Source organism: Parambassis ranga, chromosome 3 (assembly GCF_900634625.1).
Source record: "Parambassis ranga chromosome 3, fParRan2.1, whole genome shotgun sequence".
In the NCBI taxonomy this organism is placed as follows: domain Eukaryota; kingdom Metazoa; phylum Chordata; class Actinopteri; family Ambassidae; genus Parambassis; species Parambassis ranga.
This window is the reverse complement of record NC_041024.1, coordinates 2,149,344-2,175,908: the sequence shown is the minus strand read 5'-3', so window position 1 is coordinate 2,175,908 and position 26,565 is coordinate 2,149,344. Positions and strand designations below refer to the sequence as shown.

The 26,565-nt window shown below is 45.9% G+C and overlaps 2 protein-coding genes and 1 non-coding gene across 3 annotated transcripts; 2 read left to right on the top strand and 1 right to left on the bottom strand.

Annotated features, from left to right (window-relative positions):
• Window positions 1–8,566: 8,566 nt before the first annotated feature.
• Window positions 8,567–13,554, top strand: LOC114433054 (cathepsin D). Its single transcript, XM_028401320.1, has 9 exons — window positions 8,567–8,725; window positions 9,771–9,927; window positions 10,719–10,842; window positions 10,920–11,038; window positions 11,116–11,315; window positions 11,904–12,026; window positions 12,215–12,359; window positions 12,725–12,823; window positions 13,063–13,554. Exons 1-9 carry the CDS (start codon window positions 8,664–8,666, stop codon window positions 13,222–13,224), a joined length of 1,191 nt encoding a protein of 396 aa, XP_028257121.1. The 5' UTR covers window positions 8,567–8,663; the 3' UTR covers window positions 13,225–13,554.
• A 976-nt stretch (window positions 13,555–14,530) lies between these two features.
• Window positions 14,531–21,008, bottom strand: LOC114433053 (cadherin-related family member 5-like). Its single transcript, XM_028401319.1, has 14 exons — window positions 20,884–21,008; window positions 18,905–19,077; window positions 18,731–18,790; window positions 18,538–18,627; window positions 18,374–18,460; window positions 18,156–18,260; window positions 17,898–18,083; window positions 17,733–17,823; window positions 17,526–17,623; window positions 17,241–17,447; window positions 17,003–17,116; window positions 16,831–16,897; window positions 16,514–16,674; window positions 14,531–16,421 (listed from the first exon to the last, which is right to left on the bottom strand). Exons 1-14 carry the CDS (start codon window positions 20,969–20,971, stop codon window positions 15,834–15,836), a joined length of 2,115 nt encoding a protein of 704 aa, XP_028257120.1. The 5' UTR covers window positions 20,972–21,008; the 3' UTR covers window positions 14,531–15,833.
• A 3,278-nt stretch (window positions 21,009–24,286) lies between these two features.
• LOC114434005 (U1 spliceosomal RNA) lies at window positions 24,287–24,457 on the top strand. Its single transcript, XR_003670443.1, has one exon. It is a non-coding gene; the product is annotated as a U1 spliceosomal RNA (small nuclear RNA).
• Window positions 24,458–26,565: the final 2,108 nt, after the last annotated feature.

The window sequence follows — 26,565 nt, the reverse complement described above, 5'->3', positions numbered from 1 at the left end:
ATAAAAACATCTTCATTAATGCAAACTTTAAAATGCCACCGAAATATGCAATCAGGCTATGAAAACAAATGTCCAGCACCACCACAAGTAGCAGATATTTATAACTTCTCATTGAACAAAAAGTCCCAGTTGGTCCGTCCCCCTTTAACGTCCCTGGAAACATTTCCCTTGTGTTGCGAGTGTTTGCAGTGTGCAGTGATTGGCTGCTGTTCGGGTAGCAGGCACTAATGCAACAGAGAGTGCACAACATATCCGATGTCTTTCATGCAGTGATGGTTGTTCCTAAAACAACACAGAGGGCTCAGAGGTTCCTGCCTATTGGTTATTCCCTCCTGAAAGATCTTCAACAGGAAGCAATCTGGTGTGGGCCTTTAAATGGTCAAAGCAACACCTGAGACCACAAACAACACATAATGCAGCGCTCTGTGTGCAGGAGGCCAACATGTAATTGCCCAGACTGTCTGTCATATAACACAACCTCACCTCTTCCAAACCTGAGTAATCAGAAAGATAAATGGCGTCTCATATCACGCCCGGTGTCTCAACAGGTGTCAGGAAGAGGCTGCAGCACATAATTAAACTCCATCGAGTGAGGACAATTTGGAAGGGAGGACAATTTCCTTCCTCCAGGTGGAGGGTTCAATCTGGCGAAGGCAGCTGATGAGCAGACTTCAGTGTTGTTTGAACGTATGTTACATGTGATGGAGGAGACAACAGATCTATAACATCAAGCCCTTTCACAGCCCTTCACGGCTTCATGTTCACAGAGCATCATTAAGTGAAAAGAGATCAGCAGCTGCTTGACCTCGGCACTGAGACGTCTTTATCGCGGCACACACGGAGCAGTGAGCAGAATAATGACCACACAATCATGACCTCATTTAACAAAGAAGCCCACAGAGTCCTGGAACACTGATTGACTTATGATGAAGGTGTGAGCACCAGAGACAACATATATAATATATAGTATAGTATAACTGTGGACGAAGTGTCCATGTTGTCCCCCTCAGGTCTCTGAGGCGCTGTATTGAGACCCTGGGAGATTTCAGGAGTCACCACGCTGGCAGCGCCACAGTCTGCCTAAACTCCACATACAGGCAAAGAGTGAAGTGGAGCTGGAGGAGGCGGGCTCTGTGAGTCAGCAGCCACCTGTCACTCACAGAGTGGTCACACCCATCATTATGTGTTTATTTAACCAGGCTGTAAACGTGTTTATTTCTGCTGTCAAGTTACATTTTCACATATAGTCTATGTGGATTGACTCTCTTTTAGAGTGAGCCCCTAGAGGCTGCAAGGTGAATTGCAGTTTTTAACACTTCTGCTTGGGCTTCGTGTCTCATTCCAAAAGGATGGATGATGTAAGATCAGATCATAATGAGCTGGAAAAACCAACAGGGTTAATTACATCTGACCAGTCTGCTGCTGCATACTACAGGACTGCATGTGAGACAGGGAAATGAAGTTAATAAGGAAGAAACTGCAGTTCTTACAGTGTCCAGTGTACAGTGTTGAGGGCTGGCTTGAAAGTGAGTCAATCCCCATGCTCTTCTATACGCTGAGACTCAGACTGTGAGCTTCCTCCTATAATATGAAGAGAGTCTGACTTCAGCCTCAGTCATGCTGCACCTCTTTAGATACATATGTTTGCCGTTCAGTTTGTTCTTCGCCTGTATTTGAATTAACCAGGACGTACGGTGGACTGTGGCGCTGCCAACATGGTGACAGCTGGGGCCTCCAGCTCAGACTCAAACCTCCCTGTCCTTACCAGCATCCTGCGAGGAAGGAAAGGACTGAGGTCATGTGACGAACTGCATGTTGTTGTAGCCACAAAAATGACAGAGAGGTCAGTTGCAGCTCTGAGAAGTTTTCTTTGTGACATCACATCCACCCGATCTGTTCTAGAAGCTTCTCAGATATTTGATTTGGTTCCAAGTGCATTTTAAATTATAAGTCTTCCCCACTTGAATCCTCTTGTGCAGTGCATGCTGGGAAACAATCCAGGAGCCTTAAACACAAAGGGGATTAAATTGCATTTCATTCATCAAATCTGTTTTCTGTCTGCAACAAAAACAAACAAACAAACAAACGAGATGAGACCGACACAATGAAGCGCCGTCCAAATATTCGCAGCCTTAATTTATTTTAATATATTTTTTATGAGACCGGCATCATGATGCAACGGCTTCATATTTCACCGTGCATCACGCCAGCTGGCCAAGATATAATGGAATTTCCAATTTAAGGCTGTTTTTCTGGGAGGTAATGGGTGCCGTCGGAGAAATCTCAGCCTCATTAGTGAGACACATTACGCAGCTGAGAGCCGAGGTGAGCTGCCCACGAGAGGCACACACTCCAGTCATTCAACAGTTAAATCCATGTTTTACTCAGGGTGCAGAAAAAAAAACTTGTTTTTAACCAAAAGTACTATTTGACCAAAAGTCAATCGTTTATAGTCCCAAGCTCCCATTCATTGACATTGTTGCAGCTCTAAATGATCTTCCTGATCTGCTCTCCCGTCCTGACTTTGTCACCCTTCCTATGCTGGACAGGAACCAGAAACATGGAGGCCGGCAGACACACACGGTGGCTGTCTGTCCACCAAGCGGCAACCTTCTGGGCTCAAAGTTGAAGCCCATGCGGAATTGTCAAAACTTGTAATTCACGCCGCAACCACTGGGGGCTGGCTCCAAAAGCGAGTCATTTCCCATACTCCCATGTTAAAATGGCCGACTTCACAGCAGAAAAAAACATGTTTACAGCCTGGTACAAAAAACCACTCTGGTCTCAGATGATAGGTTCTCTTCTAGTGTCAATTGTAGGGGGGGTGAATTTTTTTACAACTCACTCGTTTCAACGGTATTCTGACTTAAAATTACGCATAATTATGGGCGTTGCCGCTTGATTGACAGACAGTTGACGTATCACAACGTGAGTTTCCTGTATCCACGATCGCCCGCCCCCCTAAACTTTGGGGGGCAGCACTGCCGCAGTGGTATAGCAGGGTTGTCCAATAACCAGAAGGTTGGTGGTTCGATCCCAACTCCTCCCTAGTCACTGTTGTGTGTTCTTGGGCAAGACACTTCACCCTAGCCTGTGGCGCTTGCTAGTCATTATGACACTGCTTGGCAGCAGCCGTAACAAATTTCCCTCTGGGATTAATAAAGTATCTAAAATAAAAAAATAAAATAAACATATTTGGAGTTTTGGCGGACGTGACGCTGCCAACATGGCGGCGGTCATCAACGAACCTCCCACCGAACCTCAGAACGGCTCTTCAGAAACAAACGGGTGACGTCACGGAAGCTCTGTCCATAGTTTTTACTGTCAATGGTGTCCACACACTTTTGGCCATATAGTGTTCAATTGGTCACTTTAGTTTCCTAATACTTTAGCAGGAATCCACACACACACACACACACTTCTTTTAGCGCCACAGATATTTAAACTTTCAGAGCAGTCTGCTTTTACTAATCAATGCTATTTTGTACAAACACATCGACCACAATCAGAACATTTGATTACAACTGGATGAGGATCTGAGCAATTAGTCTTCTCTTTAAAATTATTACACACACACACAGTCCATGTCAGAGGAACGGACTGGTTCCAACTGGAAAAACTTGGTCACCATGGAAACAGGATGTGGTGTGTGTGTCTACCTTTTGCGTGCAGCTGTGTGCTCCTGCATGTATATGTGCTGTATGTTGCCATCTCACTGTCTGCCTGCCAAACACTTCAGTGTCTTTGCATTTTGATGAATTTATCTCTCTCACCGCCTGCCTGCCTGCCTCGCTCGCCCCCTCTTATAGTCGAGCTCAAAGAGTTCTCGCACTTTATTCCACTCCTCATCCTCCTCCTCCTCCTCATGGAGACCTGACACTTCAGACAGGAAGCAGGTGGAAAATTAGTGAAATACTTGGAACGAGGTTTATTTTCCCAGCACTGGAAGCCATCTAAAAACAGCCTGATGTGTGTGACCTGCTGCGTATGTGTCTCAATCCGCAAACTTTATGAAGTCAATTATGTCAGGGGTGTTGGCATGGAGACCAATTAGCTCTCATTTTTCACACTTAGCCATCATATCTTCACAGTTAAAGGAAAACGCCACTTAATTTGTGAAGCTTGCGTGGCGCTGTTGGTTCCGTGCCGTCGTATTCAATAAAGAGTTTTTATCTCAGGGAAGAGAACAAAGGCTTGTCCGCGACGCCATCAGCTGCGGGCCCAGACTTAAAAGAAAGAAGACACACTGACTGGGTTGATTTATCGCCATGATGAAATCTGGGGGAAGGACCGGAGTCTGCCCTCCTGCCTGTCTGTCATGTACGATAATCCTGACTGTGATGATTGGATTTTTAATGAAGATTTGGTGAAATCCAGCCGAGCAAATGAGAAATATTCCACTGGATTCAGACAATTGATGGTAGTGTTACTGATTAAAGGGCGACTTATCTCACTTTTTGTGATTTATTTTATGTTCTGCTTTGATGTCAGAAGTCTCTGTGTCACAGCCTTCAAAGTTTCAAAACTTTATCGTTCTTTTATGCCAAGAAACATTCCTTAATCTAAAAAAATGGGACTTGATAAGAAAGAATTTCTGCCCTAAGATCCTGCCCTGAATGTCAAAGGATGAATGCTGAATGCTCTCGGAGGTGGATCTAGCCGGATTTGTTTACATCTGGCTCAGGTCTGAACGCGAATCCCGCTAGCGACGTGATACTTCGGGAACAGTGTCCGGGTCGTGTAAAAAAGTCGCATGTAAACAACCATCGAACTACGACAGCTTTGCCCCCAGTTTATGGGGGGACAAAAAAACACCCGACGCATGTGCACACGGTCCTACCGCGGTCTGAACGGACTCTATATACTATGAGGCGCCACCTAGCGGTTTGTAGGGAAAACAAAGAAGTCGGGTTAATCTGGATTGAGCGTGGACACGTGTGTGATAGCCAGATTTGAAAATACGTCTGAACGTATCCAGCTTAAAGGCTATCCGGATTCAATCCTACTCTAGCTGGATTGACTTTCTCCAGTGTGAACAGGGTATTAAAAAGAAGCCAATCATCACCACCATCACCATCATCATCATCATCCCAGCAGGCAGTTTGGTTACAGTAACAGCAGTGATGTGGATCTGAGCACAATCCCTTAAAAGACTCAGAGATTTGAAGTCTTGGAATATCTGATGAAGGGAAATTACCAGCACTGTGTCACCTCGTGTTTGAGTCAGAGTCAGGCGACACTCAGACGAGCAGAAGAAGAAAGCTCTAACATCTGATTGGGTCTTTTCATCAGGAAGAGTTAAAGATCAGATCGTTTCAGCTGCTGCTTTGACAGATGAGGCTCTCTGCTGATATTTGGTTTACTTTGTAGCAGACAAAGTGGGAGGGAGTGAATCCAAACAAGCATACATACCATGAGTCAGTATTTAAGTATTTATAGAGCCGAGGGACAAGCAGATGGAGAGATGAAAGAAAAATGACACGTCCCAGCCCTCCACCATCCAATGAATTTGAAATGAACAGTCGTGGCCTAATATGCAGGGCCAACTGTTTCTCGTAAGTGTGGGTCAGAATCCAAAGTGGCTGTCCTCACTGTGAAGTGAAAGTGGATTTCAGCACACAGCAAGACCAAGACTGCAGCTCTGCACCAGGACACAAGTCCACGAGGAGCTCGGAGGAAGAAGACGAGTGCTGAGATGAAGATTTCTGACCTTATGTAATGGATTTTTAATTGGAGGCTGGTTGGCAGGATAACTATTCCCCCTGTCTGCTCCCCTTTGATTGAACTGTGTGTGTATAAGGCTGTAGTTTGTATGTATGTCTCGTTTCCTAATGGCGAACAGGAATGTGTGTGTGTGTGTGTGTGTGTGTGTTTGGGGTGTTTCAGACGGTTTGATTTCCTGAGCAGGTCGGTGAAAAACACGGCAAGACACAGAGTAAATGCAAATTACAGCATAATTATCATCAGTGCAACAGAGTGAGATGTTGGGCTGATTAAACGGTTTGATTGTTGGTGTGTTCAGGGGTTTAAAGAGTCAGAAAAATGCCCACAAGAGTTCATAATTTAACTGATATCCAGATATCTATGTACATTAGCATACCAAACAACTGGACTGTAGTACCACTATCAATCACTAGATGGTGTAGTGAGTCCGTGTAGCATCTTAGTCTGCCCTTAGTCCCACCAGAGAGAGTGGTTGGATCTACAAATGTGACCACAGATAACATTTACTGTTTGTTGTCTTTATATCCACCTTAACACAGGAAAATAATATCTGCGTTTATTATTTTTATAAAAAAAGATCAATACCAGGTATGGCTGGTCTTCTGCCGTCGTGTTTATGCTGGAGGGGGCAATCAATGGCAGCACACCTGGGATCATCTGTTCTCGTTCCCCCCTCGTTTTGCAGGAGATGCCTCAGCAGCTGCTCCCAGGACGATCACAGCCGCATGCCGGGATTACTGTAATGCTGATTGGCTTTTTTGTGCATTATACAATGAAGCCGTAAACACAGCCTGTAATTTACTCTGTGTGTGTGTGTGTGTGTGTGTGTGAATCAGCAACAAAGGAGCAGCTATTGTGGATTTTTATGGATTTAAGGATCTGCAATCAGTGGACTAGTGTTTTAATGCCAGTGTTCTTGTACAGAGTGGGTGCATTAGTCATGATTGAAATTTCTGGAGGCTTTTCAGACATTTGTTATTCTGAAAGTAACAAAGAGAAGGTTAGAACACACACGTTACACACGCTCCCCCTCAAAGCATCTATTTACCTGTTCCCTTCTGCTGCATACCTGTTGTAAAGAGTCACGTCTCACAGGAGTTACATTCATGTCAGTGTGTGACTGTGTTTGTTTTGTGGTGTGGTGTAATTGCTGGCTGCCGTTAATAAGCCGGCTGTGTGTGTAGGAGCTGCTGGATTCAGCAGAGCTGGACTGCAGGGATTTGCTCCAGTTAAGCTACAAGAGCTTTCAGTCAAGAGGTGTCAGTGTGTTCAGACGTGAAACCGCCCGCCCCCCACCTACACGCGATGGATCGTCTCATGAAGCAGGAGGGGATTTCAGGATTTTAACAGATTACAGTCACACTTAAATACTCACAGATAGAACTTATATCGATAAATCAAACATCACAGCCGCCTTGTGTTGGGGTTTGATATCGATCCCGATGAGGCTGTTTTTACTGGTGACTGAAAAAACCACATGAGGCATCATCAGACTGACCGGCTGACTGCAGGACGATGGGAAAGTTCTCATGTGAAAAGATTCCTGAGTGAGCAGCTCCTCTTCCTCTTTATTGTTGCAGTTTGTGTTTGTTAAACGTTCTCATGATTTTCCTCTGAGCGTCTGACCCTCGTGCTGCAGTTTGGCCTCATGTGATTCATCCTTTCTGCTGTGAAAGTTCACATTAAAACGCTGACAATTGTCACTCACTATGACACAGTGAAACTTTGTAAAGATGACTCATAACATTTAATATATCTACTAAACACCTCAGAAACATCTTCACTCTCTGCTTGCAGCAGCTTCAACAATCAGGCCTCGAAGCAGCAAATGAAATAATTCACTTCTATCTTATTGTTGAATTACCTGTGGGAAGGTCACTGTCAGTATATATGTTTGATTGGAAGAAAAAGCCTGTCTGGAGTCTTTAAATAGCTCTGCTGAGTGAAAGCCTGGATGGTCTCTGGTCTGTGAGATGAGGGAGCCACAGTCTGTTCAGTCCTCTGCATTACAGCTGAATGTATCAGAACTGCTTTCAATCATCTCAGCCGAAGAGTTCATGGACAGTTTTATATAAACTTCTATGAAAGCCCTGTAGCAGCATTTGGCATGAGCAAGCACTAATCAAATTAAATTATAAAGATCACAATATATTTATTGTAATTTAATTTAAATTTAGTGCAAAAAATATTTTTCCTATATCTGAAATGTTCTGACAAAAACAGAAATAAAAATAAAAAAATAAATTTAACCCTAAACTATACTTTCACTAATATAAAACTTATAAAAAGTATATCCACCATGGACTAATATGAAAGCACAAGTTACAAATATGTCATTAAAATTGTATATATGTTTTATTATTTTATATTTTAAAAAGTTACAGACACTCACACCGCACTGCACTTAATATAATAATAATAATATATATATTCATGCCGGTCACTTTACTTTTGATTTATTCTATTTTTATATTATTTAGAGCATTTTTAATGTGCCTTTTTATACTATGTGTCTTACTGTGTGCCTTAAGTCAAGTTAATGTCATTGCGTAATGACCCTAAAGCTTCCTGATTCTTCATAATGACGGTTAACACTTGTCATAATTTAAAAAAAAAAAAAATGTTTTGTGACGTACTAAATTTACAAAAATCGATTCTTCTGAGGATTAATATTGTGATTATTACGGATTGTTATGTTATTTTATTAGTTAATTAGCAACCAAAGCAAAATAAAAAAAAATAAAAACGTGTACTTCCTACTTCCGCTCTCGGGTTGTTTAAAAACACGGAAGTGACGTCACGCCCCGGGAGGGGGGAGGGGGGGGGGGGGGCACGTGACGGTGACTGTCAGCTGATAAAGTGGATGTTTGTCGACACAGAGCTGCTCAGTCATCGCTGCCCGCTCCGTGTCTGCTGCGTCCTCTCCGGCTCCGACGACGATGAGGAGCTTGTTCCTGTTCGTGTTCGCGGCGTTAGCGCTGACCAACGACGCGCTGGTCCGGTGAGAACACATTTTATCTTCATTTATATATTTCTGATGATTAATAACGCCACAGAAAACCTGACTGCTAGCTGTGCTAGCTTTCAACTTGCTCTGACTAACTCTGTTAGTAAACAGTTAACGGTCAGGCGGCGCCAGCTGAACCTGTTGTGTGTGTGAGTGTTGGCTAACTAATAGCTAAGCTAATGCTAGCTTGCTAGCTGCTCGGTGTCGTCTGCTTTGCTCATGTGACCTCATCTTTGTCTCAGGTGATCTTGTGACATGCTGCTAAACTTGTTAGCCGCAGCAGATAATACAGAGGCGTGACTGAAACACGCAGGTGCAATTCATGTTATTGATTATAGCGCAGCCGTAATCAATACACCCGATCTTTTCCTGCAGAAACACGTCAGAATGTGAGTTAACAAACACAGTCGGTGTTTTTATTTGTGACACTAATGTGTTCATTTCAGACCTACATACACGAGGAAATAAAGATGGTGGGAGGTGTTGTGTTCATGTTCTGCCTTTGTCATGAGTACACAAACTATAATCGATCAGTCTGATAGATCAGCTGCTTCATTGATCTGGTGCTGGTTGATAAAATCCTGAATAATAGGTGTTGAGACCTGCTCACACCTGCACCTGTTGCTCCTCTGCAGCTCCCACAGATCAACTGATGTCGCCTGTGCTATAAATACAGTTTCCTCTTGTGTGTTCCTCATGTTTTTCCACTGTTGTTTTTCTGTAACGCCTCTCGACTCCTCTATAATATGATTTGTTTGGAAACTGAATTGGGTCATGATTTCTGTGAGCTCATTTCACAACCCTGCAATAAAATGTGCAGATAAGAAGTGTGCAGTGGGTCAGATCTGTCTGCAGCCGGCAGCTGTATTTATTCAGTAGTTTTTATTATTGTAGTATTTCATAAAACCTTGTTAAACAGGGTTAAACGGGGTTAAATTTACAGAGAATGTCTTCAGTGTGTCTGGAGGCCTGCAGGTCGTGGAAGGTGTGTTAACGGGCTGTAACATGTCTGACTCATGTTCTGTTTCTTCCCTTTCAGCATTCCCTTAAAGAAATTCCGTTCGATCAGACGTGAGTTGACCGACTCGGGGAGAAGAGCTGAGGAGCTTCTGGCCGACAAGCAGTCCCTTAAGTACAACTTTGGCTTCCCCTCCAGTAATGGACCCACTCCAGAAACCCTGAAGAACTACCTTGACGTAAGCATCACGCTCCACACCACTGACCTGGGAACCCTCGAGTCCTCACTTTCCCCCTAATGCACCGTTTAGGAGCTAAAAGCCAAGCCGGGGGAGAGAGCCACAACAAAGGTGCTGTTGTGTTGTGGCCGCCTTTCTTCTGTAAATCCTCCCAGCTGAATGGGAAAGTTAGGCCCGCCCATCAAGACCAGTAAATCCTCCTGCAAGCATGCGGTCTGTTTACAGAGGGATGAGGCACCGCTACAGCGCGGCGGCTGACTCACCTGTAAGCCTCCTGATCCGCAGGCAGAAAGTTGGTTTGCTCCGAGTTTTAGGCTGTGACCACACCTGTTTGTGTTTAGAAGAGCGCACACATCTGTGTGGGGCTGTATTTAAATCAGATTATTAACAGTCGATCACAGAATAAATCAGATATTTGTTACATCCGACAGAAAAAGGAAGTGTTGGTAGGCCTGATGACTTGACACAATGTCGGTCACGTTAAACTGATGTTTGCTTCCTGTCCTGAGTTTGTTGAGTAATCGTTTCCTCTGTGTGGTTACTGTTAAACTGAAGCAGCTGACTTTACTGACATGACTCAGTAACTCTGACCTGCGTCCCAATAGCATTTACTGACAGTCGGCTGTAAGGCCTCATCAGCACAGAGAGAACAAAACAGGCTGCTTAATGAGCTGCGTACAATGAGACCTTGTGGGTAAATAATTAGACCTGTTTTCTCTTGAGATTATTGTAATCTGTCTTCTCAGAAGTGCGTGCCCTCTCAGCCAAGTTGTTTATTTCTCTCTGTACAGGCTCAGTATTACGGGGAGATCAGCCTGGGCACCCCTCCTCAGACCTTCACCGTGGTCTTTGACACCGGCTCCTCTAACCTGTGGGTGCCCTCTGTTCACTGCTCCTTGTTCGACATCGCGTGCTGTAAGTCCTCTCAGTGACACAACGTTTCTTCGGTGCTGTGGTTCTCTCGATACATGACTGACTGTGCTTCCCCGCAGTGCTCCACCACAAATATAATTCTGCTAAATCTAGCACATACGTGAAGAACGGCACCGCCTTCGCCATCCAGTATGGGAGCGGCAGTCTGTCGGGCTACCTCAGCCAGGACACGTGCTCCGTAAGTTTGTCTCAGTTGGCCCAAAATTACATTAAAGTGTACGTGCTGGTCTTAAATGGCGCCCCCTGCTTTCTCAGATTGGAGATCTCTCTGTGGAGAATCAGCTTTTTGGGGAGGCCATCAAACAGCCCGGGGTCGCGTTCATTGCAGCAAAGTTTGATGGCATCCTGGGCATGGCGTACCCGCGCATCTCTGTGGACGGAGTGGCTCCGGTGTTCGACAACATCATGAGCCAGAAGAAAGTGGAGAAGAATCTGTTCTCCTTCTACCTGAACAGGTCAGAGACGCAGTGCTGGGCCATGTCCTGGTCCTCAGCTGATACTGTGCTTCACATATTAACCCTTTGAACACCATCCTGTCTGGGGTCTAACATCCGCCTGCTGGTTTCCCCTAAGATCTGACAGTTCTTCCTGTTTTCTCAGACCAGTCTGTTGACTTGTAGTATTTGGGCATTTTTGTGGTTTAAATGATAATCTAATTCAAACCTGTTCGGAGGTTTAGGGGTTCAGAGGGTTAAAGTGCTGCAAAAAGACAAAAACCTTTGAAAGCGGAGCTGCTGTTTTCTGTCATATTTGTGTTAAATAGCAGCAGATCACAGGTCAGTCTGACAGATGGGGAATTCTCACAGTGTGGGTAAAAAGTGATAACATATCTTTCTGTGAAAACAGCTTTGCATTATGGGTAATATGAGATTATATCTGCTTCTTCTGCATCTATTTAGGCTGAGGTCTGTGTGCTGTAAGACTGCAACATTGGTGGTAGTGTTGTAGTGGGCTGTCATTATAAATCCTATAAAAACTTAAATTTATTAAGCACACACACACACACACACACTAATATACGTTTGTGTTGTCTCTCTCATCAGGAACCCTGACACAGAGCCCGGCGGTGAGCTGCTGCTGGGAGGAACTGACCCCAAATATTACACTGGGGACTTTCACTACGTTAACATCTCCCGCCAGGCCTACTGGCAGATCCACATGGACGGGTGAGTGCTCCAGAATCACTCTCCAAAAGTCACATCTGGATCTGAATCCCAACAAAAGGAAAAACATAAAGAATATGATTGATTTACAGAGTGAAGTTAAAAAGTGGATAAGTGTGAATTATGAGCTCTCATGAGCTGCTCTTTTCACCAAGGAGGGACTATTTTTCGTGTATGTGTGTGTGTAACAGGATGGCCGTGGGCAGTCAGCTGAGTTTGTGTAAGGGCGGCTGCGAGGCCATCGTGGACACCGGGACGTCTCTGATCACCGGCCCCTCCGCTGAGGTCAAGGCCCTGCAGAAGGCCATCGGAGCTCTGCCGCTCATCCAGGGAGAGGTGAGCTAAACCTGCCAGGTCTTCATCAGAACACGCCCATCAAGGAGTGAGCTTCACTGCAGGAACCATAAGTCCACATCATGCAGAGGAGCGGTTAATTATAAAATCCACTGAAAACTAAGCAAACTTCTTTTTATTCTTTCTTTTTTTTTGTGATGTGATGTTTTTCTCTGATAAAATAGTTAATTGGTAACCCCCTGAACACTCAGCATGAGCATTCTTCACTCTGATCAGTCAGTGAGTTCTCATTGGTCACTGCTCCTCTGTGCAAACAACACAATCATGGCTACAAGCAAAGAGGAGTGAGTCAATCGATTTAATCAGTTCAGATAATCTGACTGTGTGTGTGTGTTTGTGTGTTTCAGTACATGGTGAACTGTGATAAAATCCCATCCCTGCCTGCCATTACCTTCAACGTAGGCGGACAGAGCTACACTCTGACCGGAGAACAGTACGTCCTCAAGGTGAGACTGTGCAGCTTGTCCAGCAGGGGGCAGCAGAGCCGCCTGCTGAGCTTATAAAACACTGTGACTGTGTGTTGCATCATAGAAGCCACACAGCAGCAGCTTTGTTTCACTCGGCGAGGCCTGGAGGAGGCTGGTTTGTTGTGAGGAGGATTACAGAGTTTGTTTTCCTCTAACGCTCCGAAGTCTGATTGATTTGAAACACAAACCACCGTCTCTTTCCTTCTTCAATCCTGCAGGAGTCTCAGGCCGGAAAGACCATCTGTCTGAGCGGCTTCATGGGTCTGGACATCCCCGCCCCCGCCGGGCCTCTGTGGATCTTGGGAGACGTCTTTATCGGCCAGTACTACACCGTGTTTGATCGCGAAAGCAACAGGGTGGGCTTCGCTAAATCCAAGTAATAATAAGCACATCCAGCACAAGAGCAGCATGCTCAAGTGTGACACTAAAAAAAAAACCGAGCTGCACGTTTTCTGTTGCTTTGCAATCAAACGGTAGCAATAGACTCTGTGTGTAGCCTGAATGCACTGATTTGTACGAGTGTGAGACGTTGGATAGTGTGAGGAGCGTAACCGATCAGGGATCAGCCAAGTGATCTTGTTTTGTTTTATTTTTTTTAAATCAGGGATTTGTTTTAAACATTTAATCGGTGTTTTAGGAAGAAGTTGGTCCTCTGCTACTGACCGATGGTTTTTATGTGATTGGCCTCAATAAACACTTTTTAAAAATAATCTGTTTTGTAGCTTTGATTTTGAGCAAACAGAAGAAACGTCCGTTAGAGAAACCTCACGGCTGAGGAAGCAGACGGGTGAGAAGTGACACAATCTGTCCATCAACACTCGACTTCTCATTTCTGTTTGGGCAATAACTATCTCGCAATAGTCGTGGTGCAAGAAATAATCCAGCATACTCCACTATTAAACCAAAGCGCTCATGTTCAGGGTGTAAATCGGCCATAAGAGGTGCGGCAGGTTCGCTGACCGCCGCCTTTCACAGCTAATCCAGAGTCCACAGTGCTTTTTTGTGTTGTTTACACCACCAGCTGTCACTATGAGACTGAGAGCATTAACTTCCAATAAACATGTTTTAATCAATTTCTACCTGAACACATATTGCTGCAGCTGTGACACTGTTAAATCATGATTATTGTTATTTAGGCTCCATATCTCTCCTTCAACCTGTCCTCCTGGAGAATAGAATAAACTACTTTATTCATCCCAAGCTGGCACATTCCAGCAGCAACACGCAGGCAGCTGTGAGCCTCAGATGCTCCATCTTTGTTGTGGTGTACATCCATGGTTGGAGCTCATGAGTGACATGTAGACCCAGTGAGGTTACCCTGTGAGCCAGCCAGATTCTCTCAGAAACAAACCCACCTTCAAGGCCTCAAGCTGTCTGCTTGTGTCCGGTCACGGGGTGTTTGGACCAATAGGCACAGAGCGCCTGAGTACAGGAAGTGATGGGCGTGTTGGTTCATAAACGCATTTCTTTTCTGGTTTGTACGTGTGTGCCTTTCAGAGACAGAAGATATAAGCGTGTGTAGCTCGTGATGGACATTGACTGACAGATGGTTCAACCAATCAGCTGCCAGGTAGTGTTTGGAGCGCACCTGTCTGATGGACGGTCGGTTGTGTCCACTGTATCTGCAGGAAGACACAACACGTCACAACATGTTCATGAAGTCTGAACTCAAACTTTATTATTCCCTCAACAATCATTCAGTGTACAAAAATGTCAACTATACATTAACCAGAGACATTTCAAAATAAAAGTAGTAAGTTTAACTGACATAAGATGCAGTCCATGGAAAGGGAGGGGGGGCAGGAAATCCTGTTTAGTACTCGGTAGATAAAAGTTTGTCTCAGCAGGCGCTGCTGCTTCAGTTTAGTAAAGCTCAGACAGAAACCTGACAGCGGGTGATAACTACTGTAATCTGTGATCAAAATCCAGACTAAATAAACATGTAATCTGTGATCAAAATCCAGACTAAATAAACATGTAATCTGTGATCAAAATCCAGACGAAATAAACATGTAATCTGTGATCAAAATCCAGATAAAAGACCCTCATTGGAAAATAAAATAAAATAAATACCTGACAGATACACTTCCTCACATTAATGCAACATTTGCCTGCAGTGACCCACTTTCTAATGAGGCACCTCCTGACACAGGTTCATTAGTGTTAAAATAATTTATTGATAGAAGGAATGTGCCAAAGGCAGTCAGTGGGAACTGGATTAAAAGATGAAACTGATTTCATTTCAGGCTCTATTAGGCATTTAAATCCAGAACAATGCGTGTTTTAATCCAAAAAACAAAAGAAAAATGTTCTTTTTTATTGTCTTATATTTAAACTTATTTTAATATTATAAAAAAAGATCCTTCGCCCCAACAGCTTCAGTCGCTCCGCTATGCTAGGCTGATTAGACGTTAATGCTACTAGTTTTTGTGTGGTGTTAAACCGTCTCAGTAGTGGGTGTGCAGATACTGATACTCAGCAGAAATGATGGATTTGAAGTGATGATAATGTTTGATTAATATTTTGACCTGTTCTTAAAACAACAACGTGAAAACACAGTGAATTAATGAGTGATGAAGGTGGATCTGTGTCCTGTGCTGGGTGCCTGTTAGAAAGTGGAACTGACTGATAACTCAGTTCTGATCATAAATAACTAATCAATAATCAATTAGGGTAATCAATCTGCACCATGTGAATGTTGCATGATGGGAAGGGGGACCCAGCAGTCTCAGGGTGCATCCTCACCCCTGTGTTTTTGTTCCTTTTGTTGGACTGCTGGTGTTTTTTATTTCACGCTGTCAGACTTTGACTTTGAGACGTCGCAGAAACGATGAGTCGTTCCTGCTGAGATACTCACAGTTTAACCCTTTCTGGATCCTGGTGTTTGTTTGTGAGGTTTGTCCTCCTCTGCTGTAGAATCCAAAAAGACAACAAACAGCGTTTCTGCTCTCCGACCTCCAGTCTGACCTCTGACCTCTGACCTCTGCCGTCAGCGCTCCTGCTCCTGGTTTTCCTTCTCTTTGTCCGAGCCGGTATTCTCAGGGTCCTGCTCCTTGCCCGGCTCCGTGCTCTGGCTCTCCTCCCCGTCCTCCCTCCGTGGGGCCTTTGGGTCTCTGACCACGCCCTCCATCTCCACCTCCCCCTCCAGCTCCTCCTCGGTCTCCTCCTCCACCCGGCCCACTGTGTCGGGGATAATCTCCACCTCGATGTCCGAGGAGTCCTCGCTCTCTTTGAACCACACCGTCTTCTGGCCCTCCTTCCTCCGCTGCTTGGCGAGGATCGACCTCATGCTGTACTCGTCGCCGTCCCCCCTGCCTCTCCTGGAGGGTCTCACTGAGGGGCTCCCCTTGGGGACGTGGTTGGTGTAGACGCCGCAGGAGGAGCAGTGGCGGCTCCGCCTCTCCAGAGGGATGACCCGGCCCTGGGGGAAGGTGCTGCGCCTGGGCACGACGTTGTTCCAGCGCCTGGCGCCCCCGCGGCTCGGGTCGGCCTCGTTCTGGAAGCCGTCATTGGTGTACTGCAGAGAGTCCCTGTGGCCGCTCCGATGCTGCTCCGACCGCAGACAGGGGCCCAGGCACTACAGCGAGGGGAGAGGTTAATACAATACAACCCAGCAGGGGGCGCTACACCAGCCTGACCGGCGGCCATGTTTCGCAGGATGTAACTGACCTCACATATTTTGTCCATGCTGGCATTTTCCTTCCACAAGCGGGAAATCAGGAAGCCAATCACAATCAGGCAAAGGACCAGCAGAGCCGCCATGACCAGGCCGAGGAGCGCCATGTCGCCAGGACGATAGCCGATGTTGGACGGAGACGGGATGGCCACAGCTGCCATGAACGGGGGACACAAAGTGCAACTTAGACTGTATGTTTCCGCCTTTAAAGTCAAAACATCCACATTTATTTCTCAATATTGTTATTTAATGATTTTTAAACGGTTTCCATGGTGACACCTCATGTCACTTCAGCAGTGATGTGTCTTACCAGGTATGACCTGAACAGAGAGAGCCGCCGTTCCAAACTCGCCGGTGGTGGCGTCGACCGCTCGGAGCTGCAGACAGGAAGAGTTTTACAACAACAGCAGCATGTGTAAACAGAGATGATGTCGTTGTTGTTGTTGTTGATGATGATGATGATGATTCAAGTCGTTGTTTACCTGAAGAGCGAAAGACTCCGTCTTCACGACTCTCTTCAGGATGACGAAACCATCAGTGGTCACGTTGACGTAGCTGCTGTACTGAACCTCATACTTCACGTCTGGATTCACGCCCTGACACACACACACACACACGTTATTCGTCTCAGCATCGCTGTATTTAAAGCTGCTTCGAGTGATTTTTGACCACTAGGGGGCAGACACATGTAACACAGCTGAACAGTTTCTGAGTGCTCACACTGGCGAAGTCCTCGTCCCGGGCTCGGACCCTGAAGGGTCGGTTGGTGCTCCGGTCTCGGAGGATCATGCTCTCGGGGACGGAGTTGCTGTAGATAAATCCTTCGTATCGCTCTCTCTCAAAGCGAGGAGGGTTCCTGCTCTTCTTCATCACGTCAATGGTCACCTGCGTCACCGCAAACTGATCTCTGTTGGTCACCTGTGACGCCTGAGGCCCAGAAAGGAAAAAGAGAAGTTACACAGAACCAGGACGGCAATAAAGTTTGTATTCAAAACACAAACACACCAGCACGGTGAGCGTTATCGGGCCGACGATGTCCGCAGCTTTACTCATCGTGATGTTTCCTGTTTCCTCGTCGATCTGGAAAATGTTTCCTTCATTTCCTGGCGAAGAAAAGAAAAACACGAAGTTAATGTCAGAACATCTCCAAGTTTTCTGATCATTTAAATGAATAAATATGTTTTAGTAGATTAGGAACACAAGGGTTCAAACCTCGCAGGATTCTGTAGCTGATCTGCTCGCTCCGGTTCTTGTCCCCGTCCCGGGCGAACACCGGGCCGGGCTCCAGCACCAGCGGACCTTCCTGCGGGTCACAAACATCAGCGTCAGAAGGCCTGACTTCCTGCGTGAGCTGCACATGCTCAGTCTGTCTCTCACCTCCTTCTCAGTGAGGTTGACTCTTCCTCTGTAGCCGCTGCTCACGCACAGTTTGGCGATTCCTAAGTTGGTCCTCAGACACGGCTGAAACCACGGCGGGCGGTTGTCCACGTCCTTCACGTGCACGGTGATGGTGGCCACGGAGGTGAAGAAGGGCTCGTCGGAGGTGGAGCCGTTGAACGTGTCCTGGAACAAGCGAGGTGACTCTCAGAGGTCAAAGGTCAAAGTACAGCCTCTCTGGATAACGGATGGTCGTACCTGCACGTGTAGCACCAGAGAGATCTTCTGCACGACGTCGTAGTCCAGGATGCTTCTCACCAGAATCTTGGGACTGTTTATGTTCTCCAGACGGAAATATTTGTCCTGGACAGAAATCATACACCTTTAATACATCACAGCACTGTTTAGGGTCCTGAACCTCATGTTGGGAACCCTTTTTGTTCTTGTCGTGACTGGAATTGTGGGTCCAGTCTTACCGCCGCAGTCTCTAAGCGGTAGTACAGCGGCTCTGAATCCACGTCTGTGGCTTCTATCAGGCCGACGCTGAGGTTGACTGGAGTCAGCTGTGAGAACACAAAGACTCACAATGTGAACACAAACACACACTGACCCGCACATATCACACACACACAGCGCTCACCTCGTTCACGTCCAGCACGTAGTGGGTCTGTGCAAAGTTCGGAGGGTTATCGTTCACATTTTCCACCAGAACCTCCACAGACTCGTTCACCTGACGCAGCACAGACACACACACACACACACACAGTGCAGGTTACTTCATGACGCATGTGTGTTTTAATGGAGTTTTTGTTTGTTGATGCTGTTTTACTCACTGATGTGGAGCCAGCTCTGCTGCACTGAACCCACACTGTCAGAGCTGAGCTGGACAACGACTGAAAACACACAACAGACACACATCAGCAGCTACACACACGCATCCACCCACAGACGCTGTGGAAATGCATCAGACTGGAGCGCCAAGCGAAGGACACCGGTGATGGGATTACCTCGTAGTCCAGACCTTTCTTCACCATCAGCAGCTCTCCTCTCAGGTAGAACAGGTCTTCAGGATTCACTGTCACCGTCAGAGTCACATCGCTGCTGGAGAGGATCTTCACCACCTGGACATCAGCCGTGTTGTTTTCTGAGACCGTCACCGGACCAGGAGGCACCGTGCAGACTGAGGGAGGAGGAGGAAGAGGAAGAGGAAGAGGAAGAGGAGGAGGAGGAGGAGGAGGAAGAGGAAGAGGAGGAGGAGGAAGAGGAGGAGGAGGAAGAGGAGGAGGAGAAGGAGGAAGAAGAGCAGGAGGAAGATGAGGAGAAGGAGGAAGAGGAAGAGGAGGAGGAGAGAGAGGAGGAGGAGGAAGAGGAGGAGAGGAGGAGGAGGGAGGAGGAGGAGGAGGAGGAAGGAGGAGAAGGAGGAGGAGGAAGAGGAGGAGGAGGAAGAGGAGGAGGAGAAGGAGGAGGAGGAGGAGGGAGGAGGAGGGGGAGGAGAAGGAGGAAGAGGAGGAGGAGGAGAAGGAGAAGGAAGGAAGGAGGAAGAGGAAGAGGAAGAGGAGGAGGAGGAGGAGGAGGAGGAAGAAGAGGAGAAGGAGGAAGAGGAGGAGGGGGAGGAGGAGGAGGAGGAGGAAGAGGAAGAGGAGGAGGAGGAGGAGGAAGAAGAGGAGAAGGAGGAAGAGGAGGAGGGGAGGAGGAGGAGGAGGAGGAAGAGGAAGAGGAGGAGGAGATTAATAAGATTAATGTCATGATCCATCAGATGAGTTTTATTTTGAAGCTTCTTCTTCCTGTTTAAGTGATAACATTTCTTCTTTTGTACTTCCTGTTTTATTTTGGAAGTGTGTGTGTCTTCCTGTTCTTTTCCTCCCTCTGTGATTGGCTGCTCCGCCCTCATCGCTTCCTCGTGTCTGTGTTTTATCTGTCGGCCTGCTTTTGTTTGTTTGTTTGTTTCTTGTATTTTTGTGTTTTTGGCTCGCCTTGTGTTTTGTTTAGTCTGTTTTAGTTTGTCTTCTCCTCAACATCAGCACACCTCAACAAATCCAATGTTTCCATGTTTCTTTATGTGTATTTATTCTTAAATTAAACTCATCAATGCTCAAAGCTTCACATGTGCCACAATAAGAGATGTTTATTTTAAATGATTATATACAAGATGTTACTGCTCTGGAATCCATTAGAGGTCCAAATATAAAATAAAACTGTCTGATTAAACATGTGAAGATGTTCTCTGGGAGTTGCTGCTTGTATTTATATTATTAAAACGGCAAAGAGCTCATTCAGTCTTTGGGTTTGGGGCTGGACGCCCTCTAGTGGACACTGGTTTGAATGTCTGAGGCCTGCAGCTGTTCAGTCTGTTTGTTTTGATGTGGTGGCGTCTCCACAAAGCTGTTAAACTCTGATCCCATAAACAGGTAATGGAGCGTCAGCAGGGACTTCCAGGGCCCCTGAGGGCCACAGGTCAGGGCTGGGTCAGTACTTTTGATATTACTCTTTAACTTCCAGCTTTTTATGGAGGTTTTCAGGATGATTCCAGCGTCTGATCTTGGTCATTCTGCTGCTGTTCATACCTGCATCTCACATATGATTCATACACGTTTCATATTATATGAGGGGGAAAATATCATCTATCATCAAATGGTGACGTGTCTGTCGTCCATAAGAAGCTGGCAGTGGAGATTTCTCTTCATCATTTTGTGGAGGACATTGTCTGGAGTCCAGAAACATCCGAACCATGATGGTGGGACTTTCTGGGGCTCAGAAATCTGATAAAACATGACGTCAGCTGATCAGCATGGATCTTCAGACAAGGTGCCCAAAGGCCGAAGGGTGAAAACCTTCAGGCTGACCTTTCCAGGCCTGAAAAGGTTTCTCCAAAGAGTTCATCTGATAAAGGGAAAGTCCTTTTCGCTTTACAAGGAGCCAGCACACACACTCTCTCTCTCTCTCTCTCTCTCTCCCACACACACAGAGAAACTGGAGGTTTACTCACGTCTTTGAGCTGAACAAACCGTAAAGAAGAAGCAGACGACACATCCAAAAACATCGAGCGCAGGTTTGCTCTTTGGTTTCAGTTCCATGTCCCGACTTCAGAGGCAGCCACAAATGAAGTCCGAGAGGAGGATGAGGAGCCCGTGGTACCAGCTGGTACTCGTCCACATAATGCCCCGTCTGTGCTGCCCGGCCTGTGGGAGTAGACTACAGCAGCAATGTTTGTGACTTCATCTTACGGCCACATACTGCATTGAGCGCTGGCCAGCAGAGGACCCGCGGCCTCCCACTGACATACTTGCATCTCTTTTAGCAGCTCTGCGGGGCCTGCCGGAGGCCCCGGTGCATTCTGGGAGGAGTCCAGCAGAGGAATGGCTGACAGCTGGAAACATTCCTCACATGGAGGCCTGACACTCCTCAGACTGACGCCATGATGCTGAGGACTCACACACACACACACACACACACACTTCCTGGCGACAGGTGGAGGAGGTTTTGTGCTGAAGCTGCTGCAGAGTCAGCTGTAGATGTCAGACAGGACACTTCCTGAATTATTTAGTCTGTCAGTAAAATGTCTTTTTAATGCAGGCGACAGCAGAAAATGATATATGTTAACTTTAGAGCAGTTTTATTATATAATTCACAACGAACTGACCTCAATAAAAACCATATAGCAGAATTATAATGTTTTCTGGCAACAACCAGAATTTAATAAAACATAACATATAAAAATATGATTTTAGCAACATCATGTTTTAAAGGGAAATAAAAACTAATACATTCCATTACATTACTTTTTAAAGTTTGATCAGTAAAATGTTGAAGGTTAATGATTTATATGTTTATGAATGAGCACAAATACATGAGAGATGTGGTAATATTCTATTTAAATAAAACTCTCATTTTAACTAACTTTAATTTTGATGTGTTATCGTGAGGAATTGATGGATTTTGGCTCCTCTCAGCAGCTGTAACTGATCTGGTCCTCTTGCCGTCCGCCCGCTGACAGCAGGCTGCACGCTGGCACACACTGGGACACATGAAGGCTTCACATGTGGACAAGGCAGCTCTGTGCAGCACATCTGTGTGGGAACAACAAGCTCACAGTGTCATGATGTCACATGAAGCTCGTACATAATGTTTGCATGCAGAGCACACGCAGCCGATCGGCCTGGAAGCTGAGAAGAAACGCTGCAGGTCAGCTGTGAGAAGGCTTCACTGCTGCTGATGTGTCAACATGTGACCAGCAGGGGGAGGCGGAGCGCCTCGGACCGGATCAGGACTGCTGTGTCCATTACACACCAGAGAGTCAAAGAAACAACACAACCACAAAGAGTCAGGAAACAGCCACAAAATGACTCATCATCAGGTAAACAAAAGCAATCAATAAGCTGATTAAAGACACTTTTTGTGTAGCTAGGCGCCCACTTGTGGCTGTGTGAGTAACTGCATCTCAGAATTCGTCACCGTGGCAACCAAGAAAATGGTGCAGAAGTTAGTTTAACACTGTGACGAAGTCTGTTTAAGCTTTGCAGCAGAGAAATGACAAAAAGTGCAGTTCCTCCAGTGTCCACTAGATGGATGCAGCAGCAGAAATAAACATGTTTACAGGTACAGGCTGGGTCTTTGTTCATAAGTCCGCTTTTTATGACGACTATACAGCAGGAGAACATTTTTATGGTTGGTTGGGTGTCACCTCGGATTACTGGCTTCCTTCTTCCACTTTGTTGTCTGTGTTGTGAGTTTGTTGCGGGTGACGCTTCAGCTTGTGGGTCTGTATCACAGACAGGATTAACTGTGTGTCAGGCAGCTCGGAGGTTTTGATGTCCGGAGCATCCTCACTGAGATAAGTGATCAAGTTCTGAGGCTGAAAAACTGCAGTTCCTCATCTGGCCACTTGAGGGTGGCTTTTATATGCGAGTCACTATTACCCCGTTCACACTGGGGGAAAAAATCTGGCTAAAGCGGGATTCGGGCCTATCCAGATGTGTTTTTTCTGAGTGTGAACACCTCGAATCCGGCTGTATCCAGTTTGATTTCAATCCGGCGCATGCGCACACGCGGTCCTACCGCGCCTTTAACAGACTCTGTATATTACAAGGCGCCACCTAGTGGTTTGGAGGACAGCAAACACGCTGGATGAAGCCGGATTGAGTGCGGACCATTGACAGTAAAAACTATGGACAGAGCTTCCGTGACGTCACCCGTTTGTTTCTGAAGAGTGGTTTTGAGTCTCAGTGGGAGGCTCCGGGACGTGATGACCGCCGCCATGTTGGCAGCGTCACGTCAACTAAAATTCCGAATATGGACAAAGAGGGGGAGCACGAGCGGGGTTTAGGGGGGCGGGCGATCGTGGAAGCAGGAAACTCACGCTGTGATACGGCAACTGTCTGTCACTCAAGCGGCAACGCCCATAATTAGGTGTAATTTTAAGTCCGAATACAATTGAAACGAGTGAGTTGTAAAAAAATTCACCCCCCGTACAATTGACACTAGAAGAGAACCTATCATCTGAGACCACAGCGATTTTTTGTACCAGGCTGTAAACATGTTCTTTTCTGCTGTGAAATCGGCCATTTTAACATGGGAGTCTATGGGAGCCAACCCCCAGCTGTTGCAGCGTGAATTACAAGTTTTGACACTTCCGCATGGGCTTCCACTTTGAGCCCCGAAGGTTGCCGCTTGGTGCGGACACAACTGTGTGCTAGCCAGATTTGAAAATAGGTCTGAATGCATCCAGCTTAAAGGCTGTCTGGGCTCAATCCTACTCTAGCTGGAATGACTTTCTCCAGTGTGAACGGGGCCTAAGTGCGTCCACCTGCCAACTCAGCTCCACTCCTGCTCCACCACTTAAATCCAGATGAATACAAACTCCAGCCTTCTCGGGGAAACTCCGCCCACTTTTGGCACCTGTGCTGTGTCTGCTGTGCAGCCACGTTACATCTCATCACTCTGACAGATGTTCTGAGATACTCCGATGTACGTTCCGACGTTCCATGAGTGCGTTCCTGCAGGTGCTGCCCTGTGTTTATGTAACCATGTGAGTGAGTGGTGATGTAACGGTGACTTGGGTTGGTGGGTTTAGCAGAGAAACTAATCTCATTAGAGACCTACTTAATAACATTCTTGTTCCACATAAAGCAGCTTAAAACACGGCTGGTGGACAAGATGACACCTTCAATATGAATGACATTAAGTTAATTTTTGTTTTTTTTTATTTAATTTTATTGATTCATGATTATTGCAGTAACAGAAGCAAAAAATTAAATCTTAGATTATGTGGATGATCACTGACGGTTCATCCCAAAACAAAGCAGAAGAAAACATTTAAAAAAAAGTGTTTTTAAAACTTGCATAAAAATCTGCTTCATATGAGCAAAGGCTAACAGCATTTCACTCTTCTCATATTCTCCTTCATAAATATGAGATACCACGATCAGGAAGGTGCTTCGCCCAGGGCGAGGCTCAGCCATCGCACTCTGGGTTCTTGTGCTGACCCCTGCGAATTCCCCACATGTGGGAATCTCGACTGCATAATTTCTGGTAGTGGGGGACTGGGTTTGCGCTCTCCCCGTTTTACCTGAATTTCCTCTCGGGGATTAATAATGTTGTGCAATAATCAATCTGTACCATCTATGCTGGTGTGCAATGTTTGTACAGGATTCCTTTCATCTTTTATTTTTATTGTACTATGTTTCATTTTATTCTATTTAATTCCTGCTTTTACTGTCGGTGTTGTTTTGCTGCTCGTACCCGAATTTCCCTGAGGGACCTTCCCAAAGGGATTAATAAAGTGCATTCTATCTATTCTATCCTCTAAAGTATCTTTGTATCTGTCTTAATATGATGGTCCTGCTTTTAGAGGAGACCTTTGCAGTGAGTGAACCAGCTGCTGACTGATGATCACATGAAGGACTTCAGGACTCATCCTCAATTATTCACACTGAGTCACGCTGACAACAGCAAAACATCAGCAGAAAAATACCTGTGTTTATGTGAGAGCAATATTATTATATAATGTGCCACGAACTGACCTCAATAATAAACACAGAGCAGAGTGATCACCTTTTCTGAAGTGTCAAAGATAATAACTTTAGTCAAACATCCTTATCACAAACACAGAGTGTAAAAATATAATGTTATAATATGAAAGGTGATCATACGGCACCAGGTGGATCTTTGTCCCAGAATTCACTGCAGGAGCCACAAACCGTGCTCTACACAGGCAGTTTAACATCAGCTGCAGGTTGCTAGGCAACAGCAGCAACACATCGTGATAAACAGGAAGTCTTACCAAAAACAAAAAAAAACCAGACCGTCCTGTTTAACCTTCATCCACACACACACCTCTGTGGATCCTCCGACACCAGCAGGTGGACGAGGGGATGGAGGTGCCCATTGAATGGTGTGATACCAACAAGGAAGAACGACCAACATGTAGCAGCACTGCTGCTCTGTCACCATGAGCACACCCTGCTCCAACAGATGGCAAAACTCATGCTGAGTCATAAAATAGAATCATAAATAAATGATGGCTCCTTTTTTTAACCCATATTAATAAAGTCCTGCTGTATCAGACTGAACTGGTCCTGACCAGCGCCGCCGCAGCGTCCGGAGGGGTCAGGAGGAGAAACAAGAAGCCGAGGGTCAGGACGTTCAGTCAGGAGGAAGCTGGCTAACTTTACCTCCTGTTTTTCATTTCTACTTTCTTTGCAGTCATCAATAATCTTCATCTCTTATCTGCACACACACACACACACTCACAGTAATTAGCCTGAGCCCATCAGCTGCTCTATCTCACAGCGCTCCTGCCTTTTTATGAATATTTTAAAAAGCAGCTCGACGGAGGAGCTTCCACCATTTCTTCTTAAATCCAGAGAAGCAGCTGGTTGTTGCTGTTTCTGGGCTTATCTTCATTTAATGTGTGTGTGTGAGAGAGAGAGAGAGAGCGCCCGCAGCATTACAGAGCCATCACAGGCTTAATTAGGGCAGGCTGACCTCTTTAAACTGTGGTCAAGGGGCAGAAAATGGATCCACAGGAGCTTACGGTGGAAAAAGCTGCTCAGCGGGTGCTAACAGCTTTTTAAATGTGACACATTAGTCACTAAATAAATAAAGTCTGCTTAATCATCCCGTACTGTGACTCCTCTGTTCATACATCAGAGGTTTGCCGATGGGTCTGCATATCTTGGTTTAATTTTCAAACTAAAGTTGGAGACTTTCGAAATATCAGAAACTTTCAAAGAACACTCAGCAGCTGATTGGATGGACCATCCATCATGAGCTAACTTCAACCAATCAGATCGAAGAGGAAATCATGTCTATTGGGACACTGAGTGGTCTGAACCACCTATGGTTCGACCCGAGGTTAAAGCTTGAAGCCTGGCAGACTGAGAGAAACCAGGACACAGACATGCCTGCTTTAGTTTAGTGTAGAACTTTTTAGTGGCAGTGAGAGCGTTCACACAAACACACACACGTGATGAAGAGGTGAACTCCACCCTTTGTACAACAGTGAGACCGAACTATCTCCACTACAGGAGCAGCCATGTTGGAAGAAGACGCTCGAGTCTGCACAGCACATTGACAGTAAAAACTATGGACAGAGCTTCCGTGACGTCACCCGTTTGTTTCTGAAGAGCCGTTCTGAGGCTCGGTGGGAGGTTCCGGGACGTGATGACCG